Source organism: Xiphophorus couchianus, chromosome 6, assembly GCF_001444195.1.
Source record: "Xiphophorus couchianus chromosome 6, X_couchianus-1.0, whole genome shotgun sequence".
NCBI classification, from domain to species: domain Eukaryota; kingdom Metazoa; phylum Chordata; class Actinopteri; order Cyprinodontiformes; family Poeciliidae; genus Xiphophorus; species Xiphophorus couchianus.
Genome location: NC_040233.1, coordinates 10,249,693 through 10,275,094, shown reverse-complemented (window position 1 = coordinate 10,275,094; position 25,402 = coordinate 10,249,693). Strand labels below are relative to the sequence as shown.

At 39.3% G+C, this 25,402-nt stretch overlaps 1 protein-coding gene across 1 annotated transcript in view; it reads right to left on the bottom strand.

Moving 5' to 3' along the window:
• chd7 (chromodomain helicase DNA binding protein 7) overlaps positions 1-25,402 on the bottom strand; it is an 88,657-nt gene that overhangs the window by 26,556 nt on the left and 36,699 nt on the right. The window contains exons 5-17 of the mRNA XM_028020067.1: positions 13,521-13,665; positions 11,503-11,634; positions 11,248-11,313; positions 9,108-9,163; positions 7,406-7,520; positions 6,596-6,679; positions 6,352-6,489; positions 4,645-4,766; positions 3,732-3,975; positions 805-981; positions 463-606; positions 262-360; positions 4-172 (exon numbers count right to left, since the gene is read on the bottom strand). Of these exons, the coding sequence (XP_027875868.1) occupies positions 4-172; positions 262-360; positions 463-606; positions 805-981; positions 3,732-3,975; positions 4,645-4,766; positions 6,352-6,489; positions 6,596-6,679; positions 7,406-7,520; positions 9,108-9,163; positions 11,248-11,313; positions 11,503-11,634; positions 13,521-13,665 (1,691 nt within the window). The remainder of the gene's footprint in view (positions 1-3; positions 173-261; positions 361-462; positions 607-804; positions 982-3,731; positions 3,976-4,644; positions 4,767-6,351; positions 6,490-6,595; positions 6,680-7,405; positions 7,521-9,107; positions 9,164-11,247; positions 11,314-11,502; positions 11,635-13,520; positions 13,666-25,402) is intronic.

The window sequence follows — 25,402 nt, the reverse complement described above, 5'->3', positions numbered from 1 at the left end:
CACCATTTATGAGGTAGGGGTGGTTGCAGCATTTCCTCAGCTCCATCATGGTGTTGAGGAGGTTGGGCACACTAGCTGATCCACTTCCTCCTGCGCCTCCTTTGGACAGGAAGGAGAAGTTTTTCTCCAGAATGGCCCGATAGTATTTCTTCTGGATGTTGGTCAACTCCACCTAACAACAACAAATCGATCAGCTTATTTCATTTCTCCACTTGAGAAGCTTTCCTATAAGAGAAAGCTCTTTGAGGGCAAGTCCTTTACCTCTATAATGGTTTCTTCTTTGGGGGCCAGGTTCTTCTCCACATCCTCCTTCAGTCTTCTAAGCATCATGGGCTTCAAAATACCTTGAAGTTTTTGGACCTAATATATGCAAAGAGCAATGTTATTTAACAGGTAACTTATGGGAGGCTTAGAGATATTTTCCTTCATGTTCACAGCGCTGGACTGGTTAGCTCCAGTTACCTGTTCTTCAGTCTTCAAGTCTCCAAATTCAGTCATGAAAGTCTGTTCAGACGGGAATCTCTCTGGTTCCAGGAAGTTGAGTAAGCTGAAGAGCTCCTCCACTGTGTTCTGAAGAGGAGTTCCTGTCAACAGGACTTTGTGCTCCTGGAGGACAAAGCAGAGAAAGGATATACAAATTTAGCATTTCTAAAATTAAAAAGCAGGAAGCGTCTGCAGGACTTGAAATCCTGGAAAGATGGGAAAAAGAGATTACATTAGCAAAGTCGAAACACTGGGCTAATTAAAAACGAGTCTTCCTCTTTCTAACTCTCAGTACGTCTAAAAAAAATGACATCCACTCACCATATCCATCATTTTGAGCCCCTCCAGCAGCTTGCAGTTTCGGTTTTTGAGGCGGTGGGCTTCGTCGATCACCACGCAGCGCCATGGGATGCTGCGCAGCTCCGGACAGTCGGCAAGGATCATCTCAAATGTTGTGATGACAGCATGGAACCGATACACACCTTTTATTATCTTACCCTGGAGAAATGTGCAAAGGAGAACGAGGACAATAATGAAGGGTGCTGAGACGAATAAGTAACCCTCATTCAATATTGATTCCTGAAATATGGTCACACAGAATCATCAATCTACAAGTAAAAAGCCAAGCAACACTGTGAAGCAAGTATTTTGAACAAATCTGTCTACATATTTTATAAAATTTAAACAAAGATAAATTGGATCCTGTGCCTCAACCCAACTCAATAAATTTTACTCGAGTGCTATTTAAAACCCCTCCTACATTACATCTTTTAAAATGGGATGACCAGCACCTTGAATCGTTTCACAAAACTATCACATTACAATCACAAACTTCTGCTTATTGAGATTTTATGTGACAGATTGTGGCAGACTATTGCGTTAATAAATGTGCAAAATATCTGACATACATTTTACTTCAGTCCCTCTGTGTCAATATTTGCAGCTGAACGTAATTTGGATTATGTGTCTACCAGTTTTACAAAGTGTAAAGATAGAAAATTTCACCACACATTCCCAATTTGATGGCCCAGTCAAAGTTGAGAAGCAAATTTGACCACACCATTCCAGAGTTAATATTCTTTAATTTAAACTATTACCTAGTAGCTCTGGTTGCATGCTTAGTGTTGTTGTTTAACTGGAAGGTGAAATTCCACTCGTTTGAGGGGCATAAAAACTTTTACGAAGCATTGTATTGTGGAAAATGACTCAGGGCTTTAAAACTCACATCCAAAAACAATTGGATCTCTTAAATAAATACCAGAACATGGGAGTAGTTTTAAAAGTTAGGTTAGCCACTGAGGCCTGCAGAAAAGCAGTCGAAGGACTTTGAGGAAGGCTTTAATTAAAACTTTACTTCTACTACTCCATTTCAGACAAAGCACTGAGTTGTTAGACTGGAAATAATATGAAATCTCAGCTTATGTCTGGTATTTTCTATATTTTTTTCCTCCCATATTTGAACCAAAAATGAAAAAAAAAAAAAAAATACTAAAAGTGTACAAGCCTTCACAATTCAATTGCAGGTTCCGTATAGTTATCGTTCCACGGCATCTTTTTAAAACCAGCAAAGCAGCATCAGTTCTGTGTTGCCATTTTGCCCTCAACTTCCCTTCGTTTAGATTCTACAAAACGCTAATTTATGTTGAAGCCTGCACATGCATGTTTGCATAGAAATGTCTCTGGTGTCTCCAGTCTGCGGAGGATACAGCGGATGGGAGAAAAGAACACAAGGTGCCGTCTTCACGACCTGGAGGATTACCTCAGGCAGGATTAGAATGAGCAGCCAGCGAGCGCGCTGCTCCTACAGCTTATTTTCTTCGGGGACTCGCTGTGGCGGAGGTTATGCCGAGAGATGTTTGCAGCATTGTACAATGAGAGCTTACAGTATAACAGCTTACAGCTACAGGACTGTAAAGAGCTTAAGTGGCCAAGGAGCAGTGTTCATCCTCAGCTAGCTCAATATTTGAGCACTGAGGGGGTGTTCAGATGTGCTGACCGATCCATGCAAAAAGGTCTTGTTTATAATAGGCCTCCTGCACATCCCACTTCTCACATGGACACAGTTAACGGATAAAACATCAGGGCTAATAATAGCTGCTGACATCTCCTTAAAAGGGCAGATATGCTTTATAGACAGAGAACCTAAAAATCTTAGGATTTTTTTAATAGTATTTTCTTTTATATGTACTTCGAGCTTGGAAGTCAAGCAATGTCCAAATATAAATACAGTTTAGAATGTCATTTAAGAAGATGATCACTGCATATCAATAGGAGAAATAATTACTGCTGATACCGCTATGATCAATGTTATTGTTACTATTTAAAGTTGTCAAATATTACTTAATTATGGTATATTGATTTAGAAAGAACTTTAACATGTTGAAAATGAAGCTTTCTTATAATGGCATGCAATTATAAATGAACTGTACTAGTTAGATATGGATATAAAAATACTAAAGGAATGTTAAAACCAAGTTAATTTGAATAATAATTTATCGAATTATGATATAGATGTGAGAGGGGTGGGTTTAAAAATAAGTCCATACTTCTACCCACTCCTTTGAATGTGTAAATATACTTTACCAGTGTTCGCATTTGTTTTGATTGCTTTTGTTTTAATTTATTTTCTTTGTGTGTAACTATTTATTCTTTTATTACACTGCGTTCAATAAAGTTCAACTTCAAAACGGCACAAAAATTAAACATTTAGGGTTGCACCTCTCTAAAACAGACAGCCACTACCAAATATCAATAATATAAAAGACGTGTGGCTGCCAAAAAAACAACATGAAACATAACACAAACTGGAAGGACAGAACAACATTAATACCACAGCAAAGCCACATCTGGGCATGAAAACTACCTGTAAAACAAACCGAGTTTCCTTAAAATAATTTATTGACAGAAACATTACTGCAGTTAATTCTACTGCAGTTAAAACTAAAAAGTGAGACTTTCAGCTATTACTATTCAAAGCCCAAAATGCTTTATGCAACTGTACAACTAATATCTAGTATTACTGTTCATTTTATTTTATGTGTCTCACCTTTCGAAATGGAAATTATAATTACTAGTCAAAAACAAGGCAGAAGAAAAATTAGGTCATTACAAAAGAGTGAAAAATAAGTTCATAAATGCAAGTTCATAAATTCTTCTTATTAGCAACTCTTTTAAACTGTGAACGTAATTTGACTGGGAGAGAGAATGAGTAGGAAAAGTAGAGTCCTGACAAGGCCTTTTTTTTTTACCTGTGCGTCTCTGTAGTACATCTCATAGGCCTGGATGGTTTTCCGGCTGGCCTGGCTGCCATGGTAGACCACCACATTGAGCTCCGTCCAGGTCCTGAACTCTCTCTCCCAGTTAGGGATGGTGGAGAGAGGAGCGATGATCAGGAATGGCCCCTCAATGCTCTTTATGTATATCTCATAGAGGAATGTAATGGACTGGATGGTCTTCCCGAGCCCCATCTCGTCTGCCAGGATACAGTTACGTCTGCGGATGACGGTGATGTGGACAGGATGAAAAGTCAAAAACAGATGGATTTTAGATTCTTTGTATTTAGTGTCACTGAACTGTAAGAATTTCTCCTGCTTTCGACGTAGGTGCTCTGTGTACACTGAGGCCCTGATGTTAAATTCCGTGAATTTTCAAGACCTGTCTTCATAAAATAAAAGATTTTGCCCTCATTCTGGTCTAGCCTCGCCAATTTTCCAGTGGAGTTTGTAAGTTTGCCTTCCACTGTAGTGATCTAATGCAAAAAACATGCGGGACACGTTGGAAAAATACTTGGTAATGCATCTCTGGAAAAGTCTGTCTTCCTCTGCAGCTTGACCATATTTCTTAAATATGTGTCAGATAGTCCTGAAAATCCAACTGCGGTATTCATTTTCAAACAGATGACAGACTCAAACGCACCATTTGTAATCTTTAATTCAATTCCCTCAAGCGTGCCTCCCTAAAAGACTCTCAACATACAATTGGAGAGTATATTTTACTCCTGGATGGCGCCAGTGGGGAAACTTAAACAGCAAGATCGAACAGAGACACTTAATGTTAACTTTAATGTCCACTTAAGTCGACTTAATGAAGTGCTATTTCATGCACAGGACAGAGCACCGGTTAGGAGATTCATCCTGGATAACACAATTAATAGTCACTTACAAGTTGTACCAGTTGAAAGTCAGCCAGTTGAGGCCTTCGAGCTGGTATTCCCTGAGTGCATTGCCATTCCTGTATTCTCTGGAGCTCTCCAGCTTTTTCCAGTCGGCTGCAGAAGGCCGATCCTTGACACAAGTAGAAATGATACGAGGTCGTTAAAGCGCAGAGAGGCTCATTAATCCCCGGTGAATTATCAGGGCGAGGCTCCTGAAGTTGGGGCTGCAGGGTTTAAAGCTCACTTTTTCAGCTTTAATGAGCAACTTCTCCTGCTTTTGGACGTACGTTACAAATGATCCCCATCCAAGCCACTCAGCTGTTCCTGTGTGATGCTTTTATTAGCGTCTCGGTTTTAAATATGCAGGAAAGTGTTAGTTATGCATCTTCATTGCTTTCGGTAAGAAGATCCTTTCTGGAAAATCAAGACGAAGATAGCTTTATGTTCAAACAGCGAGGAGGTGAGTTGGGTCGATTTGCGCTATCTGTATGTGATACGACGACACATGATCCAGATAGTCGACACGGAGAGAAAAACGAGCTGCAAGCTTGTCAAACAGTACACAACTACACAATCTGGAGCATTCACTGTAACAGGTTGATGCATGGCTGGATGGAGGCCATTTTAAAACTAAAAATATAGACATTTACTTTCGATTTACAGTAAATTTGTACATTTCCTATATTTTTAATTAACCACCTCGGTTACATATTCCTTTGGACTGGAGTATTTTTTTATAATTACGCTGTACTTATGTTGAAATTTTAACCTTACTGTACAATAATTTTATCGTGTTCTTATACGCATTTCATATTCTGTCTTTGAGTCTATTTGCAATAAGAATATCTATATTTTATTTATATACAGCATTTCTAAACAGGATAAATATGGAACCTGAAAACCAAAAAGCAGGAAAAGACAAAGGGTAAAGATGTTTGAATAGATGGAAGGATAGACGGGTGGACTAAAACAAATGCACTAATGATAAGATGGTTGGAGGTAGAAGGAAGTTGAGGAAAAAAGTGTGGTATGATAATTAAATGGACAGAAAAATAAAAGTTGGATGATCAAACAAATGGATGGATATTGATCATTTTGGGGAATTAACTCTGTAAATGCTTTCACCTTTTTTCCATAACTCTACATATCTTAAAAAGTCCCCCAAATTCCCAATTGTTCCAGATGAAACTGTAAAAAAAACTAATTTTTAAGTTCATTTGGGACTTTTCTTCATGGGTTACAGAAACCACTGTAGAGCAATAGTTTACATTCTGAAGTTCCTCCTCAGAGGGAAATGAAAGTCTACTGCAATAGCTGCTGTCTGACAATAACTAGAGGTTAAATAAATCCCCCTCCACTGCATGATGGAGCATTTCTAATATCTTCCTTAAGGGAAAACAAGACAGTCGTTGAAAAGATGGACACGGGAGCAGAAAGAGGGATAGAGGAAAAAACACCACAGTCAGCCAGCCAGCTCCCTCTGTTAAGCATTAAACATACTGTTAGTGGTTTGGCCTGGCCACAAGAGCAGGGCGTGTGTTCATCAGCGTGTGTGCTGAGAGCGTACGACCACAAGAACGTGGCCCTGTGGAAACCAGTTAAAGGAGCCGTAAATCTAGAGGAGGAGGCAGCCGGCCAACACACACAGAAACGCATCGGCACGCCCACCGGGAGGAGGCTGGGAGCCGGACGGCGCCCGGAGAGCTTCTACTCACCACTCGGTTAGTGTTGGGTTCGCGCGCTGCGATGCGTTCGTATTCATCTATCTTAGATTGGTCGATGTCCGTCTTTAGCTCCCAGGTGGCGTCTTCATAAGGCAAACTGCACCATTTCACCAAATATAAGGTGACAATCTAGATGGAGAAACGGGTTTGGTGAACTTTAAAAAATTTAAAATAAATAAATTTTGTGTTGAGAAAAAACAAGGAATGAGAAAACCAAGAAAAGGGAGCAAAGTACCTCTCCATTTTCATCTGTGCTCTCTGAAACATCCAGGACTCGGTCCACCTCCACATAGTCCGGGTTAAAAGGCTCATCATCCATCTGCGAGACAGGAAGAGGAGATTTACACTGTAATTAGGAATGAACCAAGTTATTTAATCTCCAAGAAGAAAATAAAACATCAAATATCAAAGAAGGCTGTTATGGTTAACAAATTAATCATGAGTAATCGATCATTTAAATAATCGTCAACTAATCTAGTAATCAATTAATTGTTGGCTGGGACATGCAGCAAACGATACCATTTTGCCATTTGCTGAAAGAACAACATACTCAGAGCAGCAAGTAAAAACTGTACAAACAATATGTACATTTTGTATTTAAGGTAAATAAACTTTCTTTGTCTGTGGTATTTTTATCTTCACATGGTTCTATTTTTGTAAAAAAAATACATAAATAAAAATAAAAAAAATAAAATCTCCCACTAAGCACCCTCTGCTATCTTTTCCTACAAGTGTACACTTAGGGAATGCTATGCTACTGCATTTCAGGTAATAACATGTTTATTTTCTTATTTTTTCAAAAAAGGAATTGAATTATTTGCTTAATTGCATCTTTTAATATATTTCTAATGTTGTATAAAAATGACTTAAGTGGTTAAAGATTTTGCAGAATGTGTCCATTTTTCCCCTGACATCATCAGAATAATAGATTACTAAAATAGTTGTTAGTTGCACCTCTAATTTTAAATATTGACTTAAAAAGCCTTTTGGGTGCAGATGGTTTCCAGCAGTAAGTGATGACGAGGTGGCAGATCTCTGCTCCTACCTCAGTGATGAAGTTGTTAAGTAGCTGCTTGGCTTTAAACCTCTTTATCTTCTGGTGGATTCTCTTGTCCTTCTCCAGCTCCTCCAGTTCCGACCAGCGACAGTGCAGGTATGAACTGAAACAAAACACGCACTTCAGCTCCGTTCTTTCAGAGCAATGCTGCAAGTACACTAAGTGTTAGTAAGTATTTTTGGATCTAGTTCCTAGCGCAAATATGTTGGCCCACTTGAAATAAGACAAAACTAACTTATAACTAAATTTTCAGCAAGATGTAGGAGCTTGTTTTAAGTTAATAATTCCTGATTATTATCTGCCAGAACTAATACTAATACGTTTTCGCCAATATTACGGAATTATTGACTTAAAACAATCTCCTGCTTCTTTTCAAAAATACTTGGTAAGATTTTGTGCTTTTGCAGTGAAGAAATTCATTCAAGCAAACACCACAGGGAACTAGCTGGGGCGATCACAGGCAGCATCTTTAACATTCCCTTCTCTTCAGGTGAAGTTTGAAAGTGTTATGAAACAGAAATTATTCTGACCAAGACTGATAAGAATAAATTCAGGCAATTACAAACACTTATTATAGGACAAGATTGCACAAAATATTACACTAAAGTACAAACAATGGTTACTTATACTTTGTTGACAAGTATACTGATCAAATTTAATTGTTTGCAACAAAATTTTACTATTAATTTGATAAAAGGGAAACCATTTTTGCTGGTACTGAAACACCTGGTGTTGTTTCTGATGGGACGAGGCAGTAAGCTGCTGTGGTGTTAGCGCAGGAAGTGTAAAAGTGAAAGATAAAAAAAGATAAGTGCTGCAAAAGTCAACATATAAAAGCGTACGCAGACTTTGTTACAAAAGCATCACGCCTTTGAGTCACAGATGTGCTGTGCAACCAGTCGGGCTACAAGTTTTACAATGAGAGATGTTGGTTTAAACATTTTTTATGCAGCACAACCTGTTGATTATGTCCTGTTTCATTTGTCATTACTTTATGAAGATTCTGCAACATGTGCCGTTCAAAGACGGGGGTCATTTTCGCATATACTGTGTAAGAATGGACAGATTCAAGGTACATCAGTGTTTAAACAAAAACAAAAAAATTCTGTCAGACCATTCCTATGGGCTAAAGTTCTTTCAAAAGAATTGTGGTGCTGAAACAAACGTCAAGAAATATGAGGGATTGTTTCCATTTCTAGTACTGATTTTTATGTGTTGTAGCATTTACAATATAAATATTTTTTTATTTAGTTTGATTTCTGAAAGATTAAGACCCCACACCACTATTTAACTTTGCTTCTCAGATTTGTAAAGAAATGTTCAAATCTACCGTCGATGTGTAATTATTTTTTTTTTTTTTCCGTCTCAGCCAAACGGTAACCTTGACACAAAAGGCCAGCATGACAGGAATATCATGCATTTAGCAATACGATGGCATGCAGAGACTGCGCTGCTACCACTTATGTTATTGATGCTAGAATAGATCTGAAACCAAAATAGGAGCGATTGGCGCATAAAAGAAAATTGAATACGGCTTTTCAGGCACAATGTCCCGAGCTTTTCACACTAATAGACCAATGGACGCCCTGGTGTGTGTGTGTAGAGAGAACGGGTCTAAAAAAAGAGGAATCCTTGCTGTGAAAGACAAAAGAGGTAGAGAGCCGAGAAAAAAACTCAAGTTACAACGTACAAGCCCTTGAACTTGACGTAGAACTCCTCCACCTCCACTTCCTCGCCCGACTCCAGCTGAAAAGGAGGAAAAGAATAAGAAAGGTTAATAATCACAGCAAATATAGCAGCAGAATGGTGAAAGAGCAGAAGTGGTTTGTCATTGTTATACAACATGTGGCTAAAATGGTAAAGTGGGCGAACGAATAGCCTGGAAACCGTTTCACACCAACTATCAGTTAGGGAGGTTGGACTAAGTGAAAGGTTCAGTTTCTGTTGTCAGTCTTGCACATCTGGGACCTTTTGATAACAATTAGTCAAACTGAAGAATACATTTAGGTGTTTTACTGTAAAAAAACAAATTCAAATTGAAATTTTTGAGTAAAAAAAAACAAACACTTTATTCTCACACTTGTGAAAGAAGAAAACCTAGTAGGTCTTAAGTTGTTCTGACTCATTCACTTTAACGTAGCCGCAGCAGGCACACACACACACAATCATTGTACTACCACTACTACTGTAATGCCATGAATCATCAATCACACACGCGCGCACACACTGCCTGAGGAAACACTAGCTTGGCGTCTGGCTTAGCTAGCGTTGTGGTTTTGGCTGTGTGCCAAGCCTGGGGTCAACTCTGAATGGAGCTGTGAGAAAGGGTGTGTGTATGTGTGTGGGTGTGGGTGGGTGGAGAGTCCCCCCACTGGGAGTTGGCTGGCAAAGCACAATTGGCTGGTGAGTGAGTGTGTGTGTTGGCTGAGCGACGACTTTTCCTTAGTTAAGGCGCATAAAACAAAGCAGGGCCGACACACACGCAGTCAATCAGAAACACACATATTGAATTACAAGAACCCTTGTATCTGCTTACAAAGTGAATATGGGCCGACTTAGCAGTGTGTGAGGGCATATGTCTGACTGTGCGCGTGTGTGTAATCTCCTTAGGCCAGCTGTGGAGCGACTACTCGCATGACGTAAACCATGACTCAGGCCGGTCTGAGTCATGTCCGCGCACGCATCTGCGTGTCACCGTCTGTGAGATGAGCTATATGGTATAAAATATTCACTCCCCTTACACACATTTTAGTGACACACAGGTCTTAATTCATATAATTCAATGTGATGTCAGCACACCCTTTGCAGCTCTTCAGTTCGGTTCTGCTGCAGTCAACTCCCTTGTGTTCATGGACCCTGCTTTGTGCAAAGATATGCCATAATATCGTAACAGGAAGTGGCCAACTAACAACTGTTCCCCCAGAGTCGAGAACATGAAACTAAATACAGCTCTCCTGGCTGCAGCCAAACTCAGACTCATGCATGGCATTGCGAGACAGAAAGGCATGATTTGGCCCTCCGGGGAACACTCCTCCAAAGGCTCTAGAGTTCAGCGGCGGCGTGCTTTAGTTCACACCCGCGGTTCCGACTCTTTGCATTCCAATTGGTGATGTAAGGCTTGGATGCAGCTGCTTGGCCATGGAAATACTTTTACCTGTTGGCATTTTCCATCCAAAATGAGGTTTGTAGCAAAATTGCTGGCATATCTCTTAAAGACCTGGGTGACCTCTATAGTTCCAGGTCTTTGAAGAAGGCCAGGATCATTTTTGGCAGATCCATGCCAGCCTTTGGGAGAAGAGTGCTCCCTTTTGGAGACACACAAAGCCATATTAGAAGACCAAGAGACTGAAAAGAATCTTTTATTCCAGCTGCTATTAGCCAAGTCCACTTATGTTTTTTGTAACTTTTTGTAGGCGTTTTTTATGTCTTCACTACTGTCTGCACAACAAATTGCCCCTTGGGGATAGAAAAGTTTACATGACTCATTCCATGAAGCTCTCTAATCACTGATCTTGAGCTAATCTGAAGGCCACAGACTTTGGAGGTCTGCAGATATGGACTCTGCTGAATGCTGGTGAGTTGCTGTTAACATACTTTAATATATTAACACCAATAGTTCACTTTGTGATGTTTAAAAACTAGAAGCGACCAAACTCAGAGTGACACATTCTGTCAGAGTGATACATTCTGTCACCTGTTTCTGTAGAAGCAGTTTGCATGCCTAGCTGCTTGGTATTAAGCCCCCATGGCTACTACAGTGGCTGAAACACCTGACTTAATTGTTTCAAAGGGGAAGGGAGTGAATACTTTTTGAAATGTATTGTACGTACTTGCTTCTTGGCGCTGCGCATACCCATGATCTTCTCCACAACAGGCCCTTCAGCCTCAGTCAGATCCTAAAGCAAGAGAACAATTACATTTTTGTTGTAGATTAGCAAAAGAAAACTCTACAAATATTTGCTTTGTGAATGGAAGTAGTTGTATGGAAAGCTAACTTCATGTGAACGCTGAGGTAAAAAGAAAACTTTAATCTTTGGTGAGTAAAAAGTTATAGTGAAGCAAGATGAACCAATTCCAGGCCTCACCTGTTGTTGTGAGGAGGATGAGGGAGATTTTGGTGTTGGTGAATCGTCTCCGCTGTCATCGTCCTCAGAGATCCTGAACTCCAGGTCCTCTGTGTACCTCTTCCTCTTCACCTGCCGACTCGAACGGCGCTTCTGGAAGGAAGAAACACATCAGCATTTAAATGATCAACGAGGACTGACATTGTCTTACATAAACATTCACACCCTTTGACCTTAATTACATTTTGTCACATCACATCCGCAAGATTTGATGGTTTTCATTAGGATTTCATGTGACTGACAAAGTTAAAGTGATGCATGATTAAAATTTAAAGGAAAAATACTGTTTAAGGTTTTCCACTAATAAAAATTGTGTATCCAACTGATACTTTTAGATAGATGAAGAAACCCAGCAGATATGTCAGGAGGAAAAGAAAGGCACTTTAATTAAGGGCTACGTTATAAAACAACCCATCAGGTTTTCAACACCTGCCTGGCCTCTGCTCATTTGCTCATCCAAATAAGGGTAAAGTCTGGCACAACTGCTGAACTTCTGGCTGAACTGAGAGAATCAAAAAAGCTAAAAGAAAGTGCCAAGAAATTCTGTTTGCAGCAGCAAACAGATGCTTTGGTCAGATAGCAAGACTGAACTTTTTGGTCTATAAAGCAGTGAAACTGAACACAAGCCACTGCCACGCTTTAATGAAAAAACATTTTCAAAACCTTGCACTTAACAATTGTTAACGGTGTGTCGGTTTCTTAAAATATTAATACAATGCATTTGAGTTTTCAAGGTAGAAATTCAAATATTTTTTAAACACATGGCTCAGCATTTAGTTTAATTAATTCACTTTTCCCCCCAAAAAACAGTCTTCATTTTCATAATGCCTATCCACTTAAGTCAGCAAAAAGCTGATTATTTTAATGCCTAAAATCTTGTCATAAAAAGAAAAAAGGAAAACACCAATCTGAGACTTTAGGGAACATATTAGCAACACAGCTGCTAAAGTACATTTTTTCTGTTGAAAACCAGGACTCTTCATGGGCAACAGTAAGATTTACTCATAAATCTCAGTGTGAGGAGGGGATGCAACAGCTTGCTTTTGTTCCTCTAATTAGCACTTCACATTTTAAGCAGGCATTTATAAAGGAGTGCATCATGGCGCACGCTACCGGGGTTTGATAGTAAAGAGGCTAAATAGTATTTCTGAAGCAAAATGTTTCCAAAATACATCACTGGCTAAAAAGTTGCTGACGGAGGATGGCGACAACCTGATTTGCGCGGTTGGCCCATGGGTCTGTCAACAAGGCTGGTTTACAACACAAACGTTCACTGGCTCAGCGCCTTCTCTACAAGCTGTGACCATGAGTGATCAGAAGTGGTTTGATGGCCTTCTGCTTTTTTAGCTGGGCTTCCTGAAATAGCCTTGGTGTGGTTATTAGAGTTGTGAATTTGTATTTTCTCCTCACTTCCTAAATTGTCAAATCTCACAACATTTTTCAGGATATTTTTCAGGATTTGTAAACTTTTCCTACAGTAAAATTCAAGCAATTTTCAAGGTAAGTTTTAAAACATTTCCAACACTACACTTTGGAGATGTAAACAAAACAAATGAATAAAGAAAAAAAACTGTTATGTAATTTATTACTGCTATTAATAATGTCTTGTAATAGTATTCTACATGCTTAAACACAATATTGCCAGCAAATACTTATATTTGCTGGCATTTAGAAAATAAAAATATGTTTGCTAATTCCAAAAATAAACAAGAAAAGTTTAGTCTGATTTAACTTCTGACGGTGAGAAAAAAGTATGTTTTTATTAGGTGTATAAAAATATCGTAAATAACATTTTCCAAAATTAGGCTTTGAACCAAGTGTTAGATTTCACTTTAATTCAAAACTGTGCAGTTTGAATATCAAGCACTTTCAAGGACTTTACACAGAAATAAAACACTTTCCAAATGTTGAAAACACCCAATTGAAATTCAAGCGTTTAAGGATTTCAAGCACCTGTACGCACCCCGTCTCTTGCCTACCTGCACACCATCATCATCCTCCTCTTCAGGAGGAGAGGGCAGTGGAGACTTCACCTCCACATCGTCACCGACTGACAGCTCTCTCTTCCTCTTGGCGTCCTTCTTAGCAGCGCTGGCCCCGCCCTCTGAGTCCACCTTTTTACTGCTGTGGGAATAAACGATTGAAAACATGTAAGCAGCAGGATTTGAAAAAGGGTCAAAATACATCAAAACTCATTCTTTGTAAGACTACCTCAGTAAAAGACAACCAAACCTTCATGTATGTGTGTGTGTGTGTATTTTTGTGTGTATCTGTCTGTCCCAGGGCAATCGCCATGTTTGATTTACCCATTTAGAAATCATTAGTGTGCCTCAGGCTCTGGCACACAGGGGGTTAATATGATGAAAGACTGCATGGAGGCATGGGAGCAAGATGGAGAGATACAGGCACGAAGAGGAAGCAAGAGGGGGGTCCAGAGAGACAGACAGGCAGACAGAGAGAGAGGCCCCTGAGAGAGGAGGTGGGCGGAGCCAAGCTCTCCCCAGGCCTCCACTAATCTCTGGCATGGAGAGGAAGAGGAGCTGGCTCCATCTGCGAGTGTGTGTGCAGTAACACCACAGAGGTGAGAGGACACTCAGCATCCCTCCGCTGTCTCTCGTACAGCATGTCTCCGTGTTCTTATGCGCCGCTCGCAGGAAGCCAACTTGCTCACAGTCTGTCCTTTATTGCTTTAATCCCGAGTCTGATCGGCCACGTTTAAGGGCAAATTTGCAATTCATCACTCGTGTGTATTCCTGCCGTTTTTAGAACAATGCCAGCCTTATTAGGTAGACGTGCATTTCTGCAATGCTGATTTTCTATTACACGGTACAGTACGGTCCAACTCCACATGACTTCTGCCTCATTTTTCACTGCAGATAGGATCATCTTGACATGTGGAGGATAAGCTTTTTATCACTGCAGCATGTGTGAAGTTGTGACAAAAACAACTTCACTGCCCAAGTTTCCATACAACTCTATTAGCCGATACATGTCTTCTAATGCTTCGTTTAGACAGAGCGGTATGAAAGGGCTCGATGCACTTTCCTACATTATTTTAACTGTAACGCATCATCCTGGTGCGGTACAGTTAGGGTGGAGGTACTGGTGTCAAACAGTCCATCGGCTGGTGGACAGATAAATGTCACTGCTTGCGATAAGCACAAGATACACTGCTGTGTTACGTTTGTTTTGTCGTTAAGCTAGTAAAGTGGTTCCCAAAGTGTGGGGTCGCAGTGCCATTGCAGGGGGGACGCAGGAAGCGGTATGGATGAATGAAAAAAAAAGTTACACAAAAATGTTTCACTGTCAAGATGATTTGTAGTTTGTTTTATTGCAACCTGAAGTGTTTGAGTTTAATCTCGCTTGTCCAGTGAGAATCCACTGTAACTGGCGGTGGAAACGATTTCTGGAGTACGCTGGACCATAAAGTAGAATACCGAACCGTACCACTTGGTGGAAACGAGGCATTAGTGACCAAAAATGCTTTGGCAAGTCAGTAGATCAGATGCTACGTCCACACATGCAAATAAAATTTGGGTGAAGGAGCTCTTGCTGTTGCAGTATTGCACATTAAGTTCCCGTTTTCATAGTATGTTTCAAAAGCCAGAGAGTAAAAGTAAAACAGTGTGCTTTGATTGTGATCTAATATTTAGTCATTGTTCAAATTGTTTACTTAATTTACTTAACACTGTTTAGGCTCCTGTGTGTTAATTTTCTGATATACGTTAGCTTTGTATGTATGAGTTTACTTTAAAGTTTTATGGTATTCAATGTCCTAATTAGATATATATGTATATAATATAAAGGGCGGTTGATAAAGCCACTAATCTCATTAGAACATATTTATTTTCCAAATGAAAATATGGCAAGTCTGTGTCCTCCTGAAAGAAGCAGATCTGATGAAACATCTCCACCACCAGAACTACAGAAGCTTCGGCTTCTGTAGTTCCAGAATTTTAGAAAAGAGGCTTAATTTTTTAAAGCAATCAACAAAATACTTCAAGGTAAAACCCCCCAAAAAACTATACATTGCACACACATTTTTCAACTACAATGTGTGTGCAATGTAATTGAAAAATGAAGTGTGACATTTTCAAGTGAACATTTTACAGCATTGGTGCTCGCTATTCATGTGAGAGTAAAAATCAGAAGAGAAATTATAGAAAAAACAATATTTATTATTTCAGAACTTGGTGCTGCTAAAAAAGTTCTTGAACAATAAACTAAAACTTTCCACACCATTATCTACAATATTTGTTGCGCTGACTAGATTTAAACGCAAAAAATTATATTTGTAGAGCATTCCTGAAGATTCAAAATTATTTAAAAAAATTAACATGGCTGAACGATTTTATAAAGTTGCTCACACTTGGGATTAAAACATGTTTCTCCAAAAACATGGAACTGGATCCCAGATAGAACCAGCAGAGTTTGGATAAAAAGGGCCGATTTCCATTACAATACAAATGCTACATTATATCTTTAGGCCAGACGGAAACAATTGTCCAACTAACCTCCTCCCAAACTGACGTTAAAACTGTGTGTGTGTGTGTGTGTGTGGTTTTTTCTGGGCTGAGTCTGCCCTCTGCAGAACTGTACGCCAGGATCGCTCTCCTCCACCGCCTCTCCTCCTTCCTCCTGCTCTCTCCCCTCTCTCTATCTCTCACCCCCTCTCTGTCCCTGGGGCCCTTCTCCTTTCATCCTCACGCCAAGAGCAATCACCATCTCCGTGGTAACGGCTGGTCATGTGACCTGCACCTGTTCCTCTGGCTGGTCGCCACACGCTGGAGCCATCTGGCCACACACACACACACACTCACACACAGACTTCTCCACTTGGCTGCCTTCTCCCCTCTCTTCCTCCTAGCGTCTTCATGGCCTCACTTCCTAACTGCAACATCACCTCTCGGCTCGGAGCATCTCTTCAGCCCTCTTCACACCAATCTTTCACCACTAAGAGCCTTTCGCAATCAATGAATCAAATCGGGACAATAAAGTGGAATTCAGCAACTTTCTTTTTCTCAAATGTGCCACCTTAAACATGTTTTGGTTCCAACAGAAAAGCATGATCTTACATTTTAAGAAAATTATAAACAAAGCATGTAAATCGCTTAAGCAAGGTCTTACAGTCACTAGATTTGAGATTTAGAATTTATTTAAGATCCAAACATGAATTGTGTCTTAGTTCTGATATAAATTATATGTCTATATTAAACTTCAATAGCATGTTATAGTCCTAATTTCTGCTTTTATACTTTCTACTGGCAGTGAAGATGACACAGAAAGCCTTTCAGGTCAGACTCACCCAGCTCTGTAAGCATTTTTTAACAAGCCCAAATAAACCGGCTGACTTGCTTTTTCAACCCACTTACTGCACAAAATTGCAGATACGGTTTAAATTTTAAGCTAAGTGCTTCCACAGTTTTTGGGGATGAAACTTGTTAAATCTTATTTTATACAGGCAATTATGTCAGTGAAATTTTACTCACTACTGGAAACGTAGAAGCCCAATAGAAGTAGGAAACTTCGAGTCACTGCTCATAACATTTTACAAACAAGTTACAATGTTTAATGTACCTTTCTAAAAGTACATTAAATTAACTTAAAAAAGTGAGATAATTTAAAATAAGTTCTAACTTATAAAGAACACACAAAAATTTTATGTGAACCGAATGGCAGTGCTGTATCTCGTTGGCTAAGTTTCCATTAACCATCTAATTGCACTCACTGAAAACAAGCCGATTTTAAAAAGAAAATAAACTCCAGTTTTTGAAGAAATTTTGTGCTAAGATGAGTTGGTTTTTCCACTGTATCCAAATTAGTGCATAAACTGCAATGGAAACATGTTTTTTGCATCACGTATCATGTGATCAACACCCGCATGTTACTTCTGGCAGAAAAGACAAAGAAGATGACAGGAAATGTGGTAGCATGTTTTTAATGACCTGAACAAATTTATTCACGTGTTTTAATTGTGCTTTATTTAATGGAAACAACTCAATTATGAAATTGTGTTTTATTTAACTTTAGCAGAATATTGATAAAGTTTTGTGTACATTTGTAATGGAAATACAGCTAGTGTGGCTTTCTAATGATAAGGCCCTGCAGAAGACAGTGAGGGGAGCTTAGGTCACTGGAGCACTCCTCCCATATTGTTGGAGGCTCCTCATGTTATTTCTATGAAGTTTATTGAGCTTATTTTATGTGACTTTGTCTTTATATCATAGCGAGTACAATAATCTTTTTCTTTTTAGCTAATCAAATAAATGATGCCAAAAAAAGAGACAATGGATCAATAACAAATCAATCTGACATAAAAAACTCAACTTTTGATAGAAATTTTGTAATGGTTGAGTCACAAGAAACAAATTAGCAGTGGAAAAATATACATTTTTCCAAATGAAATTTTACAATGAAATTTTTTTTTTTTTTTTTTTTGCCAGTTTGTTGATTCTTGCGTTGTGTGTGAATTGTGAGACAGTTATTTTTGTTTTTGGGCATGTGCACTGACTGATGGCACCTTTTGAATTTCGTTGTTCTTGTGACAATGACAATAAAGATTTATCTTATCTTATCTTAAATGACAGTTTCTCCTTTTTCTACTTTCTCAAATGTGTCTCATTCACCCTGAAGTAGGTGTGTAGCAAGGCCATTCACACATCCTAGTCTGCTATGGCGCACTATAGGAACTATCAACAAGGAAGCTGAGATGATGCTTTCAGACCTGGACAGTGCAAAATAGGAACAGGAGCTTCTGAGTTAAATACAGAGAGTGATGGAGACAGGAAAAAGACAACAGCAAAGGGGGTCGGGGGTGTAAGGGACACCTGCTGCTGTGATGAGTCATAGCACCAAGCCTCTATGGCCCTTCCTCTTTACAATAAAAAAAAAAAGACATAAAGAGGGGTCAGTAGGCAACGCGCATGCAAACATCTCTGCATGTTCAGAAAGTGCTGTGTGTGCGCATTCATGTCTACAGAGATGCACAACGCAAGGTGCCTGCGTGCAGGTCGGACTTCTTTGTGTATTGCAAACAAATCATCCCTGCACACACAAACATACGCGCAGAGGGAAGGGTGTGGCAGCTGAGAGTGGTGTTATTTATAGATGTGCTTCCTCAGAGAGAGGTAGACGGAGGCGGTGTGATGGAGGGAGCAGGGGGGAAAATGAGGATGGAGAGGAAAGGCAAGGTCAGAGGAGAGCAGTTAGCTGACTGGACAAGTAAACCACCTGATTCTCGCCGCATCGCTCACACCCACTCCTGGACAGCTTAGAGCATCAGTAAAGTGCACAACTGAGAACACCCTTTGTTGTGCGTTTTAAATCAAATTTGATAGTGTTTTGGGGTTTTTTTTGCCATAATGAGTTAATGAACCAGGAATTTCCTTACTTAAAAAAATAGTAGTAGGCATGTGCCAGTTACCGGTGCCAAGATATACACGGGTTTTAGAACGTCACAATTTTGCTGCTAAACTTTTTCATTAAAATGTTTTTATGACTTAAGGTGTTTTTATTAAGATGCAGAGGAAAAGTGTTGGACAGAACCTGCACTACAAGGCAAATGTTTAGAAGCAAGATCAAATTAGCATAAAAGAAAACGTAGAAAGAGCATATCTTCATCTGCTCATAACTTCAACAAAAACTTGAATATTAGTCGCTTACAATGAAATTTTACTACAAATAGGAAAAAAATATTTTTTTTCTTGTAGTTAGCTTTCTTTAAAGTAACATTATCTGGCTGCAACAGCAGCATGGCATGTATACCATTTGAAAACTGATTTGTTTTGTTTTTTCTTAATTTTGCACTGAAAAAATCTCTCGCAAACCTTAACCATAAAATTAAACTTTTAACATCTATTCTGCTGCTTGGGACAGAGAAAATTATAGAGTACAACTCATCGCTCTTAAGGTAACATTGTTATACTGCAGGTGGCATAGGTAGTATAAATAAAATGATAATTGCAATGAGTAATTTTTGTATTGTTAATCAAAATACATTATATACATAAAAAACATATACATAAAAAACAACAACATATATATATATATATATATATATATATATATATATATAGGCCTGTCACGATAGCAAATTTTGCTGAACGATTAATTGTCTCAAAAATTATTGCAATAAACGATAATATTGTTTGAAGATCTTTTTACACTGATTTAATGGAAATGACGTAATAATGCATGCGATTTCCTGCCAAAGATAGATACACTTTATTTTCAAAAGAACACTAAACACTGGAACTGATAAACAAAACAACCAAAAACAAAAATAAAATGGATTCTCAGTCTCCATTAACAAAAAATGTAACAGAAAAAAAAACTACACAACATAAAGCCAAAGTGGAAATAAATACTGCATTCAACCAAAAGAGTGCACATTATGAAGTGTGTATACAATGTTGCCCTTCAGTAATAATTAGATTTAAATAGAGAAAATGGGCACATCGACTACCTGATGCAATAGTTCAAACTACACTATTTTTTGCTCCTATTTTTCCCCTTACAACAATCTTAAAACGTTGGTCTTTCTAAGATTGTGTGGTGTGTTATGGTAGATCGTCGTTGCCGCTCCGATCCAAATCAGGGGTTTTCCCCACTGGGAGCTTTAACGCAGCCTGTTGAATGTGACAGACAGCCAATCAGAAAGCGTGGATTCTCCTTAGTGTTTTCTGAGGGGAAATTACGTCGGGGAATCCCAAACAGCTGGCACGGCGCAACCTTCGGAGATGATACGTGGAAACAACATTAATGTTGATTCAACATGCAAAGAATATAGAAATGACAAGGGGAGGAGTTGGAGCGAAATTGCTACCGCAATTTCAGCTGTTCTTCGTTAACGTGACGTAAATAGGTTATAATGATTTTCATTCAGTCAGGACTTTACGCTGACACTAGCCACATGCATTGCAGGTAGATTGTAGTAAAGCATTGATTAATGCCTGGTTTTAAAATTAGTTCACTGGACTTGTAGCAATTATTTTGTGCCCATTGTTGGAAACCACACGGCAGGAACGAACCCGATCGAACCGTTATACCTAGGATTTCTGTCGACTAATGTGTGATTTGTCAGGTTTTGAAAATGAGCCGACAATCAGCTGGGCATTACACTAAGGAAATGAGGAAGGGCGGAGTCAGTGGAGAGCACCGGAGTTGAGCCTTTTTTCATTCGGTGTCATTAACAGAAAGAGAAAAAGGCCGGAAGAGACGATAATGCCGATAATTAAAATGACATCGATAGTTTTAATTCATCGTACGATTAATTGATTTATCGTTTATCGCGACAGGCCTATATATATATATATATATATATATATATATATATATATATATATATATATATATATAGACAATGGAGAGATGTGTATTTTTTACTCAAAGTTTTAGTGTGAGAATCTCACACCAGCCCATTCCTCCTTTACAGCTTGCAGTAAAAAAAAAAAAAAAAAAAAAAAAACAAGCACCGGTGGATTATAGTTAGCTGTCGTTCATTTTTAAAAAAGTTTCTCCCGAGTTAGTCAGAAGCACATGTTATTAGGTGGAGTTAATAAATTTGCATGTTTTTTGAGATATTCAGCAAAATTCAATCCTAACATGAAAAGTCAGTAACAAATACAGCATAAATTACCAAAATGCAACTGAACATGCTCATAAAAAAAGAAAAATGAGAACACTCACGTACACACCATTATCCCAATTTCAAAGTCTGCAAAGGGGCCTATATAAAATGAACTGCCTGGTGTGCAAACTGTTGTTGCCCCAACTTATTCTGCAAACGCTTTGCTGACAAAGTGTGACTTCTGAGAATGCCACAAACATGTCAATAAATGGTAGTGAAACCCAAAAAGCAGCCTGTGCTCAGATGGTTTTACAGCACAGCCCAACATCCCGTTTACACTCAAAGTTAAGCCTTCCGTCTGCTCTACGGCGGTTTATTTGTTCATAGAGAAATGCAAATACAGCAAACAGAGAGAAAAAAACAACATACTGCAGTGTGGTGTGACAAAAAGAGAGAGAGAGAAAAAAAACTTGAGGTTTGCAGCAGATATTGCCTGCCCAAAAATCTAATGGAACATGAATGCTGGCAGCACCCAAAAACTTTTTTTTTTAATAGAAAAAGGTTTTGTGTTATGGCTTTAAGATGCAGTAAATGAGGCTTTTAAGGACATTATCAGATTTGGGAAGGAAGTCCTGCTGCTAAGAACAGCTAAGAAAATATCTCTACTTAATGGCAATTAACATGTAAAACTTTTAAATGATGTTTTGTCATTAAAAAGACACTTGTTAAAAGACTGGAAGGCTTGTTTATGGAGAATGAGCTATGACTAATGAAGTCAAGTTCATAAAAGCCATGCCAAATTTCTTCCCAAAAAACAAAACAAAAGAATTATGCTGTATTGATCAAGTGTTATGCAAGTCCTTGACTTCAATTACAAAAAGCAGATGACGCAGAGGAAGAGATGACGAGCCCCATCAGGAAGGGATTGCTTTGGGAAAGGAAGGAATAAAACAGGAGATAAATGGGTTATTGCAGAGGTCCACCATTTTAGAAAAGGAGTGAATGGCCAGCAGCCATTATTATGCTAAATTAACCTGGGAGCTCCAGGCCACCACTCAAGATGGAGGAAAGCCTGACAACAGATAAGAGCCAGTTTAGTTTACCAACACACACAGGGCTGAGAATGGACTCCCCACCCCCACATTTCCTCTGCCCTCCCTCCCTCACACACACACACACAGCTGGGGCTGTGGAGTGGTCAGCAGCATGGTCCTCATTATCATTAGACGCCATTTTCTGCCACAAAGATTACCAACGACTCCCCCTTCCCTTCCCCCCCTCAAGACATGCATGTGCACACAAAAGTCCAGCCCACTCATCTGCCCCACCTCCATGCCCCTGCTCTCTTCTAGTGGCCGGCGTGTGCACGCATTCACACACCCACCAAACCTCCCCCAGCGCTGACCCCCTGCCTGCTGCTGCGGCCCTCCTCCTTCACCAGGGATAAAAAAAGAGGCCTAGAGGAAAGAGAGATGAGAGAGACTGAAGGACGTGGGGCGAGAGCGGGATGGGGGGGCGCGTCCTGACACATTCCTCAGTCCGATCAAGTTTCCACCTTCACAATGATGTGCTGAGCCTCGCAAAACACCCCGAAGCCCTCTACAGTTCTGCACTACTCGTTAGATTATGGACTTTATGAGACAAAGTGCAAAAATCAGAGATCCGGAAATCAGAGTTTTGAGGCCGATTTCCAACATTTGGGTTTTGTAGAGCTTTGAAATCCCAGTGGTGATATTGGCCAAATTTACTTTTACTCTTGGAAGAATAATACTGAACCTTTTAGTATTCCTACAGCTAGAAAGTATTTATAAATACAAAAAGCTATTTTCAAAAGACCAAAAAAACTAGAGATGCAATTTTAAACTGTCTTTAGCATCATATGCCAGCAATTAGCATCGTTAGCCCAGTCTGCATGGCAAATACAGCAGTTTTCTTGTGCATTTCCTTTAGCAATGGGTCCCAAACATTTTAACGTGGAGGAAACGATTTAGTCAAAAAGCTCCAGAAGTTGGCTTCAAGCTTCAATTTTATAGCACAATTAAGTAACTATGCTACCCTTCATTATGAAAAATGCTACAAAAATCAAACATAAAATAAATTTGACTTTGTAATTTGATGATTAGCAATTGGGCCTCTGTCTCTTTAAGAAGCTCCTGCTCTTTCCTACGCTTCGCCTTCAGCATGTCATCACAACAATCCTCATTATGCCGTTTATGTTCTAAGGAGCATTGAACTGAGAAGTAGTTTGTATAATGAGATCAGAAGATGCACAGTTCCACCAGGTGATTACCAACTGCTGCTGCCGCTAGTCTGGAGTACGGTGTTCAGCCTTCCTATTATCTCCCAAATGTCATGCTCTCTCAAAGTCTGAAGAAACATATGGAAAGTAGTTTTCTTTTAAACCCCATGTTTGTTCTTCAAGCCTAATCTGACTTCATTTTCAATCCTTTACTGGTAATGAAAACAATAAACTGTTGTTTCCATACCAAAGAGTGTTGTTCAGAGTGCGGCCTCATAGTGCTTAAGCATGAGAAATTTATCAGTATGGTAATGGTTGGATTTTTCCATTTCTGACCAGTTGGGCAGAACCAATCAAAATAAAAATCATCAGCTGGTAAACAGTTTCTTTACAGCAGAAAAAATATCCATATCCAGACAGAGTAATCGATACCTATAGGAAACAACAGTGCTTAACGTTTGCTGCCTCAGAAAGTAAAAAGAGGGATGTGATAACAGCTATTAGAAAAAGTGAGAGAAGGCAGAGATAAGACCAGAGAGCACAAAGTAAATACTCAAACAGAGGTAATATTGATAAAAACTGATAAGAATTACATGTTCAGTCAAGAAAATCTCTATCCTGCTTTAACCATCCTTCTCTTAACACTTTCTTTAATCAGTCAACATCTAGGAGAACTAAATATGCTATATTTAAAGTGAGTTGGACCACACCATCAGTGAATTTATCCGACTAGGAGGTGTGAATTCAGAGCCCAACGTATCCAACTGATCTGTGCCATAAAACTCTATTGTTCAAATAGAGGGAGCCATTAAGTAACATGTTCCTTCGTTATAATGAACACACACTGTGGTTTATTTTGACTCAATCCCACATACACTCTCCTGCTGGCAGAAATGCTCCACAGAATCCAAAATGTGTGTTAATCCACCACCAGAAACTCCTACTCGAGTCTCCGAAATAATTGCACAGCTCATAAACCACAGAGATTTACTCTGAAAGGATAATGAACATTTAAAAGGTTTACAACAAGTGTCACTGAGTCTGTCTGCGACACATCCAGGGAGGGTGACAGGCACGACCCAGAGCAGAGCTTCACCTTCCACCTGAAGTTCCAGCCGCACAGCTCGGTGTCTGACACAGCGATGTATGAATATGACTGATACTCGGATCCGTCACAGAGCCCTCGCTCCATGCTTCGCCAGTCTCTGTGATCAGAGAGTCACACCCACATAAACACTGTGTGCTACAGTTCACAGCTCAGAGGTTGTGACCCTTTCAGTTCCCCCTGGTCGGTCACATGAGTGATGGATACGGCGTGTGCATGTGTGTGGACGAGCTTGTGTTTATGTGTATGAAGTCACTTAGGGCTTTCAATGTAAACGCATGAAGATTTTCTCTGATGCATCAAATCAACCTCGCCTCTCAGACTATCTGGAATTATGACGAGTGGAATTGAGAGAAGCTGAAATAAAAACGGAATGTATTTTCTCAGTCATTTTTACTGAAAGCAGTTTGAGTTTATGCGGAACCAAAAATATAACAACCTAGTAATAAACCCAAATACATTTTAGGAATTTGAGAATTGTATAGTATAATAAAACAATTGTAGAGGAAGTTGCACACAGACAGTTTCAGTTAAAGGTACCACCTGGACTTTTAGCATTTATGTGAAAATAATTTTGTCACATACACAAAATTTCATTATCAGTTTTTCACAATGTTGCAAATGGTTTGCAATCAAGAAACATTTCCCATCCAAAATTCTCTCAAATGCCATCACACACACAAGCCAGAAAGCAACCAATTAGTTTTATTTCAGTTTTTCCAGTTGTGTGGAAGCTGGGAAGCTGTAGATGAGAACAACCAAAGCAGTCTGAACGGGTCAGTCTAAAAGCAAAGGGAATATAAACAGTTTGGTCCTAGCTAAAGTTCTGGACATGATACCCGTCATCACCGTTTGCTTCAGCGACCCATAAATCATGGTTTCAGAGTCATTTGGAACAAACTGGCTCAAACACATGAGGGTGAAGTCTGTGCAACTGCAATGAAAGTGG